Source organism: Protopterus annectens, chromosome 9.part0, assembly GCF_019279795.1.
Source record: "Protopterus annectens isolate FY-2018-M chromosome 9.part0, PAN1.0, whole genome shotgun sequence".
Taxonomy (NCBI): Eukaryota; Metazoa; Chordata; order Ceratodontiformes; family Protopteridae; genus Protopterus; species Protopterus annectens.
This window is the reverse complement of record NC_056743.1, coordinates 668,142,684-668,161,255: the sequence shown is the minus strand read 5'-3', so window position 1 is coordinate 668,161,255 and position 18,572 is coordinate 668,142,684. Positions and strand designations below refer to the sequence as shown.

General features: G+C 40.2%; 1 protein-coding gene across 1 annotated transcript in view; it reads right to left on the bottom strand.

Moving 5' to 3' along the window:
- PRRC2A (proline rich coiled-coil 2A) overlaps positions 1 to 18,572 on the bottom strand; it is a 3,202,076-nt gene that overhangs the window by 1,421,956 nt on the left and 1,761,548 nt on the right. Inside the window, exon 20 of the mRNA XM_044082142.1 lies at positions 11,166 to 11,290. Within this exon, the coding sequence (XP_043938077.1) occupies positions 11,166 to 11,290 (125 nt within the window). The remainder of the gene's footprint in view (positions 1 to 11,165; positions 11,291 to 18,572) is intronic.

Genomic DNA, 18,572 nt, shown 5'->3' with positions numbered 1-18,572 from the left:
TTTAGCTGGCTGTGAAGTATCTGATTGTTGTGCTGAGTCAGCAGATGTGGGATTTGAGGCAAAATCCAGGGTGGTCTTGTGCTAAGTTCTTTAAGATTGGGTACCAGTGCTGGCGTGGCCAGTCTGGTGCAATCAGGATCATCTCTGGCTCTTCTTGCCTGGCTTTTATGAGCACCTTTGGAAGGAGAGATAGAGGAGGAAAAGCGTATACTTGTATGTTTTTCCAGCTGAATGAGAGGGCATCCACTTTCCATGCTTGTGGATGGTAACTCCTTGTGCAGAATTTCTGTAGCTGGCAATTCATTGGGGATGCAAACAGATCTATGTCCGGGCTCCACCATTTCTGTGTTATTCTGAATATTTGATTCAATTCCCATTCGTGGGGATCCATGATGTTTCTGCTCAAGTAGTCTGCCAGCGTGTTTTTCTCTCCTGGCAGGAATTGTGCTTGCAGATGAGCTTGGTAGTCTAGAGCTGTGTTCCACAAGGTCATGGCGTGTCTGCAGAGGGGGTAGGAATGTGTGCACCCTTGCTTGTTTATGTACCACATAACTGTGGTGTTGTCTGTCTTCAGTAATATTTGTCCTGGATGCAGCAGGTCCTTGAAAGCTGTAAGGGCATTTTGTACAGCTAGCATCTCTTTTTGATTGATGTGAAGATGCCTTTGTTCTGCGGGCCACTCACCCTGAAAACATTTTCCTGCCATGTGTGCTCCCCAGGTGTAATCCGATGCATCTGTTGTCAGTGTTTGCCTGGCTGTGGGTTGAGTGAAAGGCTGTCCCTTGAGGTGACAAGCTTGAGCCCACCACTGAAACTCCTGTTGAAGGCAAGGAATTAGTGGTATAACTTGTTTCCAAACTTTGACAGTGTTGAGACCATACACTCTTTAGGTACCATTGTAGTTTCCTCATATGCAGTCTGGCATATGGAATTAGTAGTATGCAAAACGCCATGTAACCCAAGGCCTGCAGAATTTTTCTTGTAGGGAGTTGGGTCTTTGCTGACATCAACTGAAAGTATTGTGTCAGTTGTCCTTGCTTGTCTGGCGTGAGATAAGCCATCTGGGAACTTGTGTTCAAGCTGGCATCCAGGAATATTACCTCTTGTAAGGGCACTAGTTTTGATTTCTTTTTGTTTACTGTGTACCCCAGGCAACTTAATATCTTTTTTTACGAACGCCAGATGCTTTAGAAGAATGTCCTTGCTCTCTGCTTGAATCAAGCAGTCGTCCAGGTACGGATAAATTTGAATTCCTTTCTGTCTGCAAAATGCAATTACTGGTGCCAGGCACTTTGTGAAGACCCTGGGCGCAGTAGATAAGCTGAAGGGCAGTGCAGAGAATTGATAGTGCATTGAACCAGCTATGAATCTGAGATATCTTCTGCAGTTTTGTCTGATAGGGACATGCAGGTATGCCTTCTTGAGGTCCAAGGTCATGAGCTAAGCTTTATTGCCCAGCATGGGAAGAAGCTGCTGTGTCAACATTTTGAATTTCGGAACATCCAGGTAAGTGTTTAGAGAAGAAAGATCCAGAATAGGCCTCCAGGCTTTGTCCTTTCTGGGAACAAGAAAGAGTCTTGAGTAAAATCCTTGTCCTTGCTCCTGTGGTGGTAACCTTTTGAATAGCTCTCATGTCCATGAGTGCTGTAATTTGTTTCGGAGCCTGTGCCCATTGATTTGGTGGCAGATTTGGCATTCCTTTTAACCTTGGCAGAGTGTGAAAGTGGAACCTGTAACCTTGAGATACAATGTTGAGAACCCAGAAACCCAGCAAGTGGAACAGCAGGAAATTCAATGGTGCACAACCAAACACCCAACTCCACGGCTGTGTAAACACGAAAAGTTTATTCCAACAAAGGGTACAAAGGATTGAGCGCTTTCGTCTCCCACCTGGAGACCTCTTCAGAATCAATTCAAACAGGAAAAATTCTTCAATTTATACATTTTAGTACTTACAAATTAGTAATTATTCAATTAAAATTATTCAAAATTGGATAATTAATTTTAACCCTAAAAATGGTAGCAGTGATGGTTAAACCTTAGACATAGTTAACCCATGGAGGGCTAAAAAAGCAACAAGAACCATGAACAAATTATTTTTTCTTGTTTCACTCATCCAACTCTTAAAAACTTTATGTGCATACAAGCCTACATAAAAATACATATTTATATTTAATGTCATCCATTTGTATAATACCACAGGTCAGGTGACAAAGCTAATGAAAATGTTAGAATCTATGTATTAAAACAGTTTTAAAATTGGTAGTATGCAATATATACTTTTCAATAAAATTACATATTCAGAGAATAATGTATTTTTGAACCTTAAGTATGGAAATAACACAATACAATAAAAAACTAAAATAACTCAAATACCATAAAGTCAGACCATACCAAATAAACAAGTATAATACTCAAGGTAACATCCAACATGTCTAAAAGTGCAATTATGTATGTTTCTTAGGATCAGATGCCAACAATTTTAATGCTGGAGTAATGGATATACAATCGTTCATCCCTTTACCATTACAGGCATCTAATCTAAGTTGCCATATCATTTCCCTGTATAGTAGTTTCGTTGCCCAGTCTCCTCCTCTGTCGGGAGACTCTACTGTTTCCAAGGCCCAAAATTTAGTTATCATTGATAGATTATACAAGGAAATATCTGAAGACTTGTTATTTTCTATAGATGAGTATAAACGAATATATTACAGAACTATACAGGATGTTGACACCAGTACCACACATAATTATAATAGGAAAATTTCAAAGCTAAAAAGGGATTTAAAAGACTATGAATCCAATAATGCATACAACACATACAATAATACCAGGTCTTACTATAGATCGCATCAGGCTTGGGGTGTGAAACAACTTAGTAAACCATACTACATTAATCACAACAGGGAGGGGGCACAAGTGGATATTAATGATGAATATCAAAATAATGATGAATATCAGAACCAACACATTGCAGATGAAGTGAATGACCCCGGTGCTAATTATCAGATGAATATTACACCAACAACTTCCCTTTAGGGGACTTTGGCCCGAGGAGGTCACAGAGGATAAAAAACAAAACCCAGCAACAACTATCATATGCCCAAGCAGCAGGGAATAATCGACTTTACAGAAATTAGACATTAGTGTAAGGGAGGTTGAAGGGAATAATGGAACTTTTTTACCAAGCTCTCAGGATGAGTATGAAGAAGCAAACACAATAATTAATCCCATCATTTGTTCTTACAATGATTTTAATATTTTTAACTATACAGGAATGGAGATTACTGATACTTTTTTCAAACTTTTTACCAAGGGATTTACATTTGTACCATACCAAATACCTAGTATTAGTAACATACTATTGGATATAAAACTTTTCACCAGAAGGTTGAACTTAACTGTGATTTTTGAAAATAAAAGATGTGTTAATGAGTCTAGAGGTATAAAAAGATGTAGTATATATAATCCACCCCTCCAACATGATATCCAGAGTTTTGAGAATGTTGTTTGTAGTGTTATTAGAAGTAACTATCCCTCCCGTAACCTTAATACCAGTTGGAGAAATTTGACAGATGAAGAAAATGAGCTCCTCCATTTATTAAAAGACAACAAAAAAATTAGAATAATGAAACCCGACAAGGGTGGAGGCATGGTTATTATGGATCAATGGGATTATACGAGAAGAATGTTAAATATATTGAACAACAACAAGAGTTACACTACAGTATTCAGAAACGAAATAAACATTTCGTACTCTAATATTGATTTTATTCTAGAAGATAATCTACTTCAAGGTCTATATGATAAAGATCTATTTGAATTCTTCATGGTTAGTAAGCCCGTAATTCCAGCAATTTTTGGCATCTCTAAAACTCACAAGAGTGTATCGGATCCACCTATGAGACCGATAGTGTCAGCACAGGGATCAAAAACACAGCCATTAGCTATTTATATTGATGTTAAGTTAAAGGGTTACCATCACAATCACCACCATATACTAATTGACTCATGGGACTTACTAAGAAAAATAAATAATGTGGATTACAACGATGAAATTATTTTCATAACAATAGATGTCAAAGATCTGTTCACGGTAATACCACATGATATAGGTCTAGCATGGTTTGATGAGATACTTCTGGATATGGATCTTCTTGAACCTGATGAGTACCGCATTATACTAGAAAACATGGAATTGGTACTAAAAAATAATTATATTTATTTCCAGGGAGAATACTATCACCAAACTGAAGGAGTGGCAATGGGGGCAGCATGCGCCCCCATTTATGCCAATATTGTCATGCTCTATTGGGAAAAGAACCATGTTTTTACATATGAGTATTACCAACACATACATTGTTACTTCAGATTTTTGGATGACATTTTAATCCTATGGAAAGGCCAGGAACAAGATATTCTTAGTTTCATTGAATATATTAATATGAGTACATCTTTTCTGAGTTTTACACATGAAATCCGAAAAGATACAATTCATTTTTTGGATGTGATATACATCTGCGCTATATCGGAAAGAGAACTTTTCAAACTCATATTTACATTTTGAAAGTGACCACCCCCTTATATTGAAAAAGAATATAGTAAGGGGGCAGATGATTAGAGCTTCTAGAATGATTAGTGAAGAAGAGGAGTTTTTGAAAGAGATGATTATACTGAATAACATGTTTTTGCAAAGGGGATACCCGAGTGATTTAATTGAAGAAGCCAAACAATGGGTTACAACACATAGGAACTCTAGATACATTCCACTGTTGAGTGGAGGTATACCCAATAGTAATATACTTAAAAGTAATGGAAATGATACGAGTACTGAGGAACAGAGAGATCAAAATTCAAATATTAACATCCCATATTTGACTAACATATCATAACAATATTGAATGGTTGAGAAAAGTATTAATAGTGTATGGGAAATGTTTAAAACCATGCCCACGAGGGTTGATGTTTTTAAGAATAAGCTTACTTAGTTACAGGAGAAACAACCTCAAAAATATTTTAGAGAACGGTAAGAAAGGACCATGTGTAGGTAGTTCCACTACAATTAGTAACAAGAGAGGGACCTTTAGGTGTAATAGATGTCCCCAATGTCCCTTTATAGCTGGTGAAAAGTCCATTTATTTGCCTAGTCTACATATTACACTTAAAGCTAGAAGATACAGTAGCTGCTACACTAAAGGCTTGGTTTATTTAGCATATTGCACATTCTGTTGGTGCTTCTACGTAGGAAAAACAGAGACACCCCTACGTAGAAGAATATACGAACACATTAGAGATATTAATCGTAAAAATATGAATAACGCACTTTACAGACATTCTATAACATGTAGTAATGCTAATTTTAAATTTTGGGCCTTGGAAACAGTAGAGTCTCCCGACAGAGGAGGAGGCTGGGCAACGAAACTACTATACAGGGAAATGATATGGCAACTTAGATTAGATGCCTGTAATGGTAAAGGGATGAACGATTGTATATCCATTACTCCAGCATTAAAATTGTTGGCATCTGATCCTAAGAAACATACATAATTGCACTTTTAGACATGTTAGATGTTACCTTGAGTATTATACTTGTTTATTTGGCATGGTCTGACTATGGTATTTGAGTTATTTTAGTTTTTTATTGTATTGTGTTATTTCCATACTTAAGGTTCAAAACTACATTATTCTCTGAATATGTAATTTTATTGAAAAGTATATATTGCATACTACCAATTTTAAAACTGTTTTAATACATAGATTCTAACATTTTCATTAGCTTTGTCACCTGACCTGTGGTATTATACAAATGGATGACATTAAATATAAATATGTATTTTTATGCAGGCTTGTATGCACATAAAGTTTTTAAGAGTTGGATGAGTGAAACAAGAACAAATAATTTGTTCATGGTTCTTGTTGCTTTTTTAGCCCTCCATGGGTTAACTATGTCTAAGGTTTAACCATCACTACTATCATTTTTAGGGTTAAAATTAATTATCCAATTTTGAATAATTTTAATTGAATAATTACTAATTTGTAAGTACTAAAATGTATAAATTGAAGAATTTTTCCTGTTTGAATTGATTCTGAAGAGGTCTCCAGGTGGGAGACGAAAGCGCTCAATCCTTTGCACCCTTTATGTTGGAATAAACTTTTCGTGTTTACACAGCCGTGGAGTTGGGTGTTTAGTTGTGCACCATTGAATTTCCTGCTGTTCCACTTGCTGGGTTTTTGATGTATGTTTACTGTTTCGAAGGTTCTAATGTTGAGAACCCATTTGTTTTTGGTGATCCAATGACAATTGTGATAGAAAAGTGCCAGTTTTCCTCCTAAGGGGGCTGCCAAGAGAGAGCTGTTTGGCGGCTGTAGTGGGAAGTCATTGAGGCTTCTTTTTATATGGTTGGGGCCTGTCTTCCCCTTCCTTCTGGCCTGGTGCACCCCATTGTCGAGGCCTGTAAGGACCTTGTGGTTGACCTCTAACCTCTTGGACATCTGTATCTGCCCCTTTGAGGTCTGTCTGGAACTGGAAAGGACCAATTCTTTGTTAGCCAATTTCTAAATTGTGGAGGCAGAACCTGTAAGAAATCCTTCACCGTTTGCAAAAATTTTGCCTTATCCGCCATCTTCTTTAATACCTCTTCTGCTTTAACTCCAAACAACACATCCCGCTGCAAAGGTGCATCCAATAATTTTGCTTTAACATGATCTGGTAACGTATGTTCTTTTAACCAAGCATGCCTTCTAATGACAGAGCCTGTAACTGCTGCTCTACAGGAGGCCTCTAAAGAATCAAAACCACATTGCAAAGTATGTTTTCCCACTTCTTCAGCTGCATGCAATAAATCTTGCATTTCTTTAAAATTAGGAGGATCTGAATCTGGAAGCATTTTTTGTTTCAACTGAGACATCAAAAATTGCTGATATTTTAGCATGTGAAACTGGCAATTTAAGGCTCTCATTGCTAAAGTTGCAGACGTATACACTTTCGTACCCCATCTGTCTAATGCTCTGGAATCTCTGTCAGAGGTAACTGGGTTTTTTGCTGATGAGGCCGTAATCCCTTTGGGTCCCTGAGAAATAGTTTCAGGGTCAGCAACAGGGCTTATAAACAAAAATTTGTGTGAATCAGGGACTCTGTAATATCTGTCAGGTTTAACTGGGGCTGGAGGGTAAGGAGTCTGGGTTTAAGCTGGATTCAGTATACACATCATCCACAATATCTAACACTGGTGGAATAGCAAGGGGTCTGTGTTGAGGTAATAAAAGGAAGTCTCTGAGCCTTTTCTTGGATTCCGAGTAATCCTGGCCTTCCCAATGGAAATGCTCCCTCATGGTATGTAAGGTTTTCACAAAGGAGTAGTCCTCAGGCAGAGAGGCTGATGGAATTGATTCCTCAGCATCAGAATCCTCATAAGGGGGTAAAGAATATCCTAGGTCTGAGGATGAATCTGAAGAAATGGACACCTGCTTGGATGAGTCAGTTTGCACCCTGTCTGGGCCTTTTATCAGGAGGGGGATGGGACCCCCTGAACAGGATAATAAGGTCTTCGGCCATTTTGAGCATTTGTTTCTTAGGCATGGAGGCCTGCTTTGTTTTTAAGGGAGGCTTAGACTTAGCAGAGGGTTTAATGCTTAACTGAGTAGGTCTGAAAACACCCTCTGTAGCTGTGGATTGCTCAGCTACTTCGGTTCCCTCTGAAGGGTTAGTTTCGGTAGGCTGAAAAACTATAGTGTCCAAAGGCCCAGCCCGCTCCACGTGGGGATCGGAGGCGGCCTGTGGTTCTGCAGAAGCAGTCATCAGGGGCTGCGAAGGTGCCTCGCTGAAAACCGGCGACCGGCCTAAAAGAGGCCTTGTCGTCAGTTTTGGGCCTCGGATGCGTGTCCTTGTCTTTGCGCTTTTTATGCATTCCGGTCGGAAGTTCCGATGGCATGGTGTAGTTGAATTTTCTGCCAAAATAATGTCGGGCAAAATCAAACCAACGTTTAATAGTTCGCTTGTTAAACCTAGCACAAAACCGACAACCAGTGATGTCATGGTCTGGGCCTAGGCATGGGATACAATAGGAATGGAAATCCTTATGAGGTATTTGCTTCCCACAAGAAATACAGTTATTAACTTTTACTGACCTCGATCTGAGGCAAGAAAAAGTTTCCCCAACGGGGTACTTAGCTTTGTAGAAGACTTCAGTTCTGGATTCGGAATGAAAATCTCAGGAGTCAGCCGACCGGCACTTGTGAACTGCTTTTGCTTCGGGCACCGCATGGCAAGAAAGACTGAAGAAAATGGCATCGGCTGCATCTTATATACCCCTGTCACACTGACGTCAGGGAGGAGGCGACAGCAACCAACGCCAGACCAAGACTTTGGAACTCAGGCCAGCTGAGGAACCGCCTGATGGCAGGATAACCCAAGTGTAATGACTGCAGCAGTGTAACACTATGAACATCTAAAGCTATAGCAGTTGGATCAGGTTTGGGAAGTGTGTATAAAAACTTAAAATACTGAGGAAATTTACACATCACATCTCATCTGTCTTTTGGGGGGCAGCTGGTTAATCATAAGGAAAATTATAGGAAGCAACACAAACATCCTCCAAAACTGACAGAATTGGAGGAATGGGTGCAAGTTTTGGAAACTCTTCCTTTAATACCCTATAGTATTTTCCGAAGGACTTGAGAAACCTCCATGCTCTCCCACTGAAAATACTGGCACATTCTATAGTCTCAGAGAAAGACCCCCCCCAAGACAATCAAACTGAGCTCTCCTCGGAGGATGACTCTGAAATCTGAAGAAAAAATCCTGCATCTGTCCATCTTCCTGTCCAGATTCAGAATCTTTTCAGGAAAGGAAGTATCTCTCTTTTACCAGAAACTGCTTTACAAGAAAGATCAATAAGCATAACTAAACCCTTGGCAACCTCCAGTAAACTATTCGGTTCTACGGAAGTTTGAGGAGACGTAGATTCATGTTTAGTTTTCTATTTCTTTTTGACAAGAAAAAAAAGGACCAACAAGGTTATTACTGGCAGCAGCAGCTACCCCAGGAACAGGCAAAACATTCTGACAAAACAGGGAAGCTTTCCTTGTTCCCTCTCCAAGGACTAACAAGAGTCTCTCTCTTACTCACTGAGGGACCCTAACAGCCACAGAGGATGTGGTTAACTCCCAGTCCATAGTGGTTTGTAGGTGCTACACTGTAGGGATTCAGAGTAGATGGTGAGTGGTCTAAGGTACAAATATAATGCCCACAGTAGAGTTACCCACCTGCGGTGGAGACAAATTACTAGCCCACTGTGATGGCAAGGACTGTTTGCTTAAATTTGGGTGTGTGGCTAGAAGGATTGACCCATGGGATTGACAGATTTTTCCACAGTCAAGCCAAAAATAATGCTTCCTTCCCAGGTAAAACAAGCAGCAAATGCCAGTATAAATAGTCTTTAAAAGCTACTTTTTTACAGAGACAGTATATATATATATATATATATATATATATATATATATATATATATATAAAAGCATTTTAAAACACTTTTTCTGTCCCAAAGTACAATAAACACAGTTTCTCCACAAAAAAAAAAATGATTTTTCAGTTACTTTAAACTTTTAAAGCAACAGGAAAGAGCATTCCCATTGAAAAGTACACTCCATTACAGCAAGCTCCAAGCTTTAAAATAGCTTTTCTGAAGAGGAAAGTATTAATTGTAATTAAATGGAAGTTTTTTTTTTCCTCCCAAAGGGAATTTGTCTGCCCAGCAAAGGAACAGCACTAGTCACCCATAGAAAGGAATGTACTCCTCTACAGCAGTAATACTCTGAAGGGCTTGGCACCCAAACTTGTTTTAGGTCAGCTCAGCTTGAGCTGCTTGACAGTTTGAGGATGTGCAAGGTGCCCTGAAACTTTGGAAGCTGGCCAGCTGTTACATCCTTGGCAGGGTATAATCCATAGTTAAGGCTACTGCAGCAGTTATCAATATGATGAATATCTACTAAGTCAATTTTAATGAAGTAAATGATTAGTACTTCAACAGGAAGATTAGATGGGAAGCACTACTGAAAATGGTTTAGTATAGATATGTAATGGATGGGAACTGCTAAAGATAGTGCCTACAAAGGAGAATTCAGGATAGAAACAAGAGCTAGAAAACCAAGCAGTGAGGATGAATATGAAGGTTAAGTGTCCTCTTATTAAATGAAAAAGAAAAAACTCCACAATATATTTTTCTGTCATTTTAATTAACAAAATACACAGTTTACTTATTCTGACAGTCATGCCCACACTTTACATCCCATACTGTCTAATTTCTCTAATTGCTTATTAGGTCATGCAATTTGCAGTATATCACTGACCATCTTGGTGCATTCTCCTAAAAAATGTAAAAGAATTTATTGAAATCAGTAGAGACATCATTTGTAGGCAAGGTCAAATACTGTCCACATTGGCCTTATGAAATGAACAAACTGCAGTATTTGCAAACAAAAAACAAAAAAATAAAACAAAAGCAACTGAAAACAAAGTGTGGCTTTCAGTTATCTTCAAAGTAACAAACACAGCACCTAACAAAAACCAAGATATAGTGCTGTGACATCATATCTAAAACAAATACACATTTATTTTTAAGTTTTATGGCATAAAATATTCCTGTTGCCAATGACACTAGGAGTTAAACCTACTGTTGATTTGCAGGTGATTGATTGTGCCAGTAACATTTCCTGAAAATTTCATGAGAAAATGTTAATCCATTTTGCGATATAAGCATTTACATAGAGGGAGCAAACGTAGCCAAGATCCAATGATAGTTTGGGGACAAGTCCTCTGGATAATGATCAGTAATAAAGTGATGTTACCATGTCATAATGAACAACTTAACCTGTTTTTTAAACAGAGTACAACATTTTCAGGAGCCTGCTGCAACAGAGTTGCTCAGAAGGGAATCCCAATTAAATGGGATGTAATCATGCCATTACAGATGGCTGTGTCCCCACCACAACAGTCTCAAAGTAGAACACAGACAACTGTGCCATACGGCAACAGTCTAATAGGATTGGACAGAAGTTCAGTTTGAAGTGAATGTAACAGTAAGTATACAGAGACACAGTCGAACACAAAAAGATGGATTTAATCAGTACTCACTTCTACTTTAAAGGCCACAGTCATTATGACTTACTTGAATAAAAGCATTCTGATTCCTGGATTTATCCTTTGGTATGAGAGTGGCAAAACTGTTGCCTAGCTGTTTTGCTGCACTTTTAGCAGTATTAGAAGCTGGGGTTTTATCCAGGAACACAACACCTACAATAAACCCAGAGACAGCAGTCAGAATCTGCACAACCTCTGCATTACAAAATGTAATGTTTTTAGCCAGACTAGTTAGGTAATACTGCAGAACCACACCTATAAACTTTATGTTTATTGTAACAGCTTTCACAAATACAAAGCACATCTTTGAAAAGACACTAAATCAGGCTAAATACCCAGTTCATTCTTGTTAACAGGCATTTGCATTCAGATATCTTACTCCATTAAAGGCTGATGACTGTACTTAACAGTAGATCTGAGAGTGGGTCTGTTGGCAATAAATTATAACCTTTGGGTTACATCCTTCAAACCATTTCTTTAGCTACACTATAGTTTTATGAATGATTTTGGGCTCGTTATGAAGTCTTTGGGTGATTACATGCCAATGCCTTACCAAGACCTTTGTAGGTATGTGAGGCAGTTACACATACTCAGTGTTATCACAGGCCTTCGGTTCTTCCACACATTTAACAACCGTAGGCAATTAAAACTATCACTACTTTATTTAAGAAATTGTATTAACTACACTACAAAGATCAAGTAAACAGCAAAAAGAAGTTTTTTTTACATTTAAAATAACTATGCAGAATTATTGTAGGTTCTACTTTTCACACCTACCAATAGGTCCTCTCCCATAAACTTCTAAGTAACACAATGGTACCTCTCATGTTCCTGATCCTACTACCAAACTATTAGGAGTTACAATTGACAACAACCTCAACTTTGATAACCATATAAATAACACCATTCAAACAGTGAACAGAAAAATGGGCTCCTTATATATTAAATTAAATCTTCTTAACTCCCCATAGCTAGCACACTATTGCCTTGCCACATAGTCTCTACTCTTCTCTCTATGCTTCTCCCATTTATACTAACCTAAAGATACAACAATATAGATTTGCCACTGGAAATGCATTTCAACACACCACTGTCTGAACCTTATAATAATAATTCCCCTCACGGCTCCTCTAGCAAACTACGTGTTAGCATAAGTAAGTCCAATAAACCTTCTACTACCCGACTTAACACTACTACCTCTCTGTCACTCTCTAAGCAAAAAACTCAAGCGTCACTAAAAATCTCTGGCTATGCCCCTGCACTAACCCTGATTAATCTACATATTGTAAAACTTTTATAACCACAAATATTTAAGTTAACTACAATGAACTCTAGTGTATCCTTTCATATCATATGATTATGTGACTGACATGACTTTATACTCACCTTTTTATTTGTACTTTTTAAAAACCTTTCTTCTTTATTCTAAATACTTACTATTTTATGTGTTTTTTATTTTTCTAATGTGTTTTATAATTTGATATTTCATTTAATTTTGAGAGCTATGGAGCTTTTCTCCCGGGCCTCTACAAATATTCAGGGGATCAGACAGAGGGTGGCTTTACTGTCACAGTGACAACTCCTGAAAAAACTATGATGTGATGCTCATTTACATGTAACTACTTATCGTCTTTGCCAGAAGAGTAAATCATAACATCTAGGTAGATTCTCAAGCAGAACCATATCCAAGACACCAAAGTGTGCTAGACATTTAACAAGATCTTCAGCTGTACAGCACTAACTTAACTTTTCTTACTTCTAGACTATGCAACAAACCTGCAATATTCTAGGAGGCTGACAGTCAGTTTCTCAATCCATTCGAGCTTTTATCACAGAAGCTTGAGCAAAAAATCTTGAATATACAAACTGTACAGGCTTCTAACTGAGACAGGAAAATGGTAATGCTTGTATATGTCCGCTTCCTAAGTGGCACGATCTCAAAGCCTCCTGAAGAAACACCTTTTACAAAGCCTATTAACTAATAATTTCTCCACTGTGGTGCAATGAGACAAAAGAGAATACTAAAGCATGGGGATGGAGGTGCATACGGGTTTCAGCTTCTGTTAAAAGTAAAGTACAGTTGTGTACCTACCATAAATGTAGATGTTAGAGTGTATTCACTGTTGCAGTCATTACACTTGGGTTATCCTGCTGGCAGGCTACCCGCAGTCGGCCTGAATTCCAAAGTCCTGGTCCGGTGTCGGTTGCTGTCGCCTCTTCCCTGATGTCAGAGCGCCAGGGGTATAAAAGATGCAGCAGACACCATTTTCTTCAGTTTTTCTTGCCCCAGATGTCAGGTGCCCCCAAAAGGGTAGACTAAAAATATTATGATCATAAGCATGCACATAACCTTGATCTACAAGCAAATACACCACATAGGTTGTATAGAATAGAGAGGTACAGATAAGTCCCAGCAATGGAAAAGGGATGGAGGGAGGGTAACCTGGACTGCAACAGTGAATACACTCTAACATCTACATTTATGGTAGGTACACAACTGTACTATGTTCATCGTGTTTCACTGTTGCAGTCATTACACTTGGGTTGAATCCCAAAGCTGAGGTAGGGTGGCTGAGCCTAAATAGAATTAGGAGAGGCTATGAGGCCCTGCAGAACTGCAGTGGCAAAGCCTGCTCTGGATTTAGAATAAAGAGGTAAATGGTAGTGCTTTGTAAAAGTGTGCACTGAAGTCCAGGTTGCAGCCTCCAAAATGTCCTTGGTTGCTACTCCTCTGAGGAAGGCTGCTGATGCGGCTGCTGCTCTGGTAGAATGTGGCCTAATGCCCTTGGGCACTGATTTGCCATGCTGTGAATAGCAGAAATGAATGCAGTGGCCTATCCATTTTGAAATAGTCTGCTTAGAGATGGCTTTTCCTTGTGAACCTGCAGCATATGCCACTAAGAGTTGCTCAGTTTTTCTGAAAGCTTTAGTTTTGTCCAAGTAAAAGCGGAGCTGTCTGTGTATGTCCAAAGAATGCAGAAGTTTCTCCACCTCATTCTGTGGGTTTGGATAAAAGGTAGGCAAATGTATGGTTTGGTTAAGAGACACACTGGACAGTACCTTACGCATAAATGTCAGGTTTGTCCTTAGAGAAACCCTGTCCTGATGCAAAATAATAAAAGGTTCCACAGCCATTAGTGCCTGCAACTCTGAGACTCTTCTTGCTGAAGTTATGGCTAAGAGAAGAGCTGTTTTCCATAAGTATTTTATCTCCGCTGTAATGGCTGGCTCAAAAGGAGGCAGTGTGAGTTTTTCCAAGACAAAATTGAGGTCCCATGCAGGTATTGGAGCTCTCCTTGGGGGTCTTATGTTTTTTGCCCTTCTGAGATACTATCTTAGCAGTGGATGAGAAAAGATAGGAGGGTCCGTATTGAATGAGCTGAAATGGCAGAGGCATGGATCTTAATTGATGAGAAGGATGGGTCTTTGTCCAGCATCTCAGTTAGGTATTGCAAAATCTGAGGAATATTTGGAACAAGCATGTCAATTCCCTGCACCTGGTTCCAAGCGCAGAATCTCTTCCATTTTTCTGCACAAGATGTTCTGCTGTTGGGCCTCCAGGCCTCCAAAATAACATCATAACTGCTTTAGAGAGAGATGTGTTCTGAATGGTTACATTATCCGCCCTGCAGCCAGGTTTAGGGTTCTGAGTTGGCTGTGTAGGATCCGATTGTTCTGTTGGGTCAGCAAATGAGGAATTAGAGGTTATGTCCAGGCTGGGCCTTCAGACAAGCTCTTTAGGATTGGGTACCAGTGCTGGCGTGGCCAGTCTGGGGCAATCAGTATAATTTTTGGCTTCTCTTGTCTGACCTTTAGGAGTACCTTGAGGAGGAGAGGCAGAGGAAGGAAGGCATATACTGTAAGGGCTTTCCAGCTGAATGAAAGGGCGTCCACTTTCCATGCTTGTTTGTGATAAGTCCGAGTGCAGAATCTCTGTAGCTGGCAGTTGTGACAGGAGGAGAATAGATCTATGTCTGGGCATCCCCATTTCCCTGTTGTCATGCTGAAGATTTGTGGATCTAGTTTCCATTCGTGAGGATCCATGAGGTTTCTGCTTAGTTCGTCTGCCAAAGTATTTGTCTTTCCTGGCAGGAATTGTGCCTGCAGGTGTACTTGATAAGTCAATGCTGTGTTCCACAAAGTCATGGCTTGTCTGCAGAGGGGGTAGGAATGTGTGCCCCCTTGCTTATGTACCACATGACTGTAGTATTGTCCGTCTTTACCAGCAGGTGTCCTGGATGAAGTAGGTCCTTGAAGGCTGTCAGGGCATTTTGTACAGCTAGCATCGCTTTTTGATTGATATGAAGATGCATTTGGCTTGAGGGCCATGTGCCCCGAATACATTTTCGTGCCATGTGCGCCCCCCCCCCCCCCAGGCATAATCTGATGCATCTGTTGTTAGTGTCTGCCTGGCAGTGGGTAAAGTGAATGGCTGTCCCTTGTTGTGGTGACAGGCCTGTGCCCACCATCGAAACTCCTGTTGTAGGCAGGGAATGAGAGTAATTACTGTTTCCAGGCTGTGGCAATGTTGAGTCCAAACACTTTTTAGATACCATTGTAGTTTCCTCATATGCAGTCTTCCATATGGAATTAGTAGAATGCAGGATGCCATGTAGCCCAGAGCCTGCAGAATTTTCTTGCAGATAACTGGGTCTTTGTCGCCATGTTTTCGAAGTAAGAAGTCAGTTGCTTTTGTTTGTCTGGAGTGAGATAAGCCATCTGGGCAGTTGTATTTAAGCTTGCACCCAGGAATATTATCTCGAGAGGGTACTAGTTTCGATTTCTTTTTGTTTACTGTGTACCCTAGGCAAATTAGTAATCTTTTTACAAACGTCAGATGCTGTAGTAGAATATCTTTGGTCTCTGCATGAATAAGGTAGTCATCCAAGTAGTGATATATTTGAATTCCTCTGTCTGCAAAATGCAATTACTGGTGCCAGGCATTTTGTGAAGACCCTGGGCACAGTAGATAAGCCAAAGGGCAGTGCAGAGAATTGGTAGTGCATTGAGCCAGCTATGAATCTGAGGTATGTTCTGCAAGATTGTCCCATTGGAACATGCAGGTATGTCTCTTTGAGGTCCAAAGTCACTAGCCAAGCCTTCTTGTCCAGCATGGGCAGAAGCTGCTGTAGAGTCAGCATTTTGAATTTTGGGACGTCCAGAAAAGTGTTTAGAATAGACAGGTCCAGAATTGGTCTCCAGGCTTTGTCCTTTCTTGGTACTAAGGAAAGTCTTGAGTAAAATCCTTGTCCCTGCTCTTGTTGTGGCACTGGCTGAATAGCCCCCATGTCCATGAGAGATTAAACTTGTTTTTGTGCCTCTGCCCACTGATTGGGTGGCAGGTCTGGCATATCTTTTGCCTTTGGAAGGGTGTGAAAGTGGAACCTGTAGCCCTGAAAGACTATATTTAAGACCAATTTGTCCTGGGTGATTTTGTACCAGTTTTGTGAAAAAAAGTGCTAGCTTTCCTGCTAAGGGTGCTGCCAAAAAATAAGTGCTTGGCATTGGCAGAGGGAAGTCATTGGGACTGTTTTCTATATGGCTGTGATTTGTCTTCTCCGCTTTTGGAGGTAGAAGCACCCCATTGTTTGGGCCTGTATGAGCCTTGGGGCTGTTGCCTGCCTCTAGGGCGTCTGAATCTGCCTCTTTGTAGTCTGTCTGAAACTGGAAAGGACCAACTCTTAGACGGCCAGTTCCTGCTAAATCTGGGCGGCTGTACTTGTAAGAAATCCTTTACTGTCTGCATAGATTTAGCTTTATACTCCATTTTCTTCAACACCTCTTCTGCCTCAACACCAAACAAAGTATCATGCCATAAAGGAGCATCCAATAATTTTGCTTTAACATGATCAGGCAGATTCTGTTCTTTTAACCAAGCATACCTTCTAATAACAGAACCTGTGACAGCGGCCCTGCATGAGGCCTCCAGTGAATCATAGCCACATTGCAAAGTATGTTTTCCCACTTGTTCAACTGCATGCAATAAGTCCTGCAAATCTTTGTTCTCAGAACATTCAGAATTTGTCAACATTTTTTGTTTTAACAAAGACATTAAGTATTGCTGATATTTAAGCATATGAAATTGACAATTTAAAGCCCTTACTGCCAAGGTAGCAGAAGTGTAACCCCCCCCCCCATCTGTCCAGAGCCCTAGAATCTCTATCCGAGGGGACAGGGTTTTTAGCAGTAGCAGCCTTGACCCCCTTGGGACCCTGTGAAATAGTTTCTGGGTCAGCAGCAGGGTTTTTATAAAGAAATGTATGGGAGTCTGGGACCCTGTAGTATCTGTCCGGCTTAACAGGAGCAGGAGGTAGAGAGTCTGGAGACAGGCCAGACTCTGAAAATACATAATCTACTATGTCTAGAACAGGGAGAACTGCAAGAGGTCTGTGCTGAAGAAGTAAAAGAAAGTCTCTAAGCCTTTTCTTAGAATCGGAATAATCTTGGCTCTCCCAGTGGAAATGCTCCCTCATGGTATGCAGGTTTTCCCCAAATGAGTAGTCCTCAGGAGGAGAAGCTGAAGGAATGGAATCTTCAGCATCAGAATCCTCACAGGGAGGAATAGAACATCACTGTTCTGAAAGACATGGAAACCTGGTGAGAGGAATCATATTCAGTGTCTTGCCTAGGCCTCTCATCAGGAGGGGGGATGGGAACCCCTGATCAAAGTAATTAGGTCTTCGGCCATTTTGAGCATCTGTTTCTTAGGCATAGAAGACTGTCCTGGAGAATGCTGTACTTGTTTCCTTGTCTTTAAAACTGTTTTAGACTTTGTCTTGGATGCTGAAGTAGGCTTTATATAAAGTTGTGTAGGTCTGAAGACACCCTCAGAAGCCGATGCCTGCTCAGCAGCTCTGGACCTATCTGAGGGATTAATTTCTGAAGGGCCAAATACCCTGAGTATCCAGAGGCCTAGCTGTCTCCACATGGGAGTCTGAGGTGGCCTGTGGCTCTGAGGTAGCGGTTGTCAGGGGCTGCGAAAGCGCCTCACTGAGCACCGGCGTACCGGTGACTGGCCTAGAAGAGGCTTCGTCGTCAGTTTTGGACCTCGGATGCTTGTTCTTGTCTTTATCCTTGCGTTTTTTATGAATTCCGGTCTTCGGTTGTTCCGACGGCATTATACAGTTAAATCTTCTGCCAAAATAATGAAAAGCAAAATCGTACAGTCGCTTAATCATGCGTTGGTTAAATCTAGCACAAAACCGACAACTAGCAACATCGTGGTCAGGGCCTAGGCAAGGAATACAGTAAGAATGAAAATCCTTATGAGGTATTTGCTTCTCATAAGAAATACAATTGTTAACTTTTTCTGACATTGGTCTGGAGCAAGAAAAAAGTTTCCCCAACGGGGTACTTAACTTTATTGAAGACTTCGGATCTGAAATTCGTTTTCGAAAATCTCAGGAGTCGGCCGACCGGCACTTGCGAACTGCTT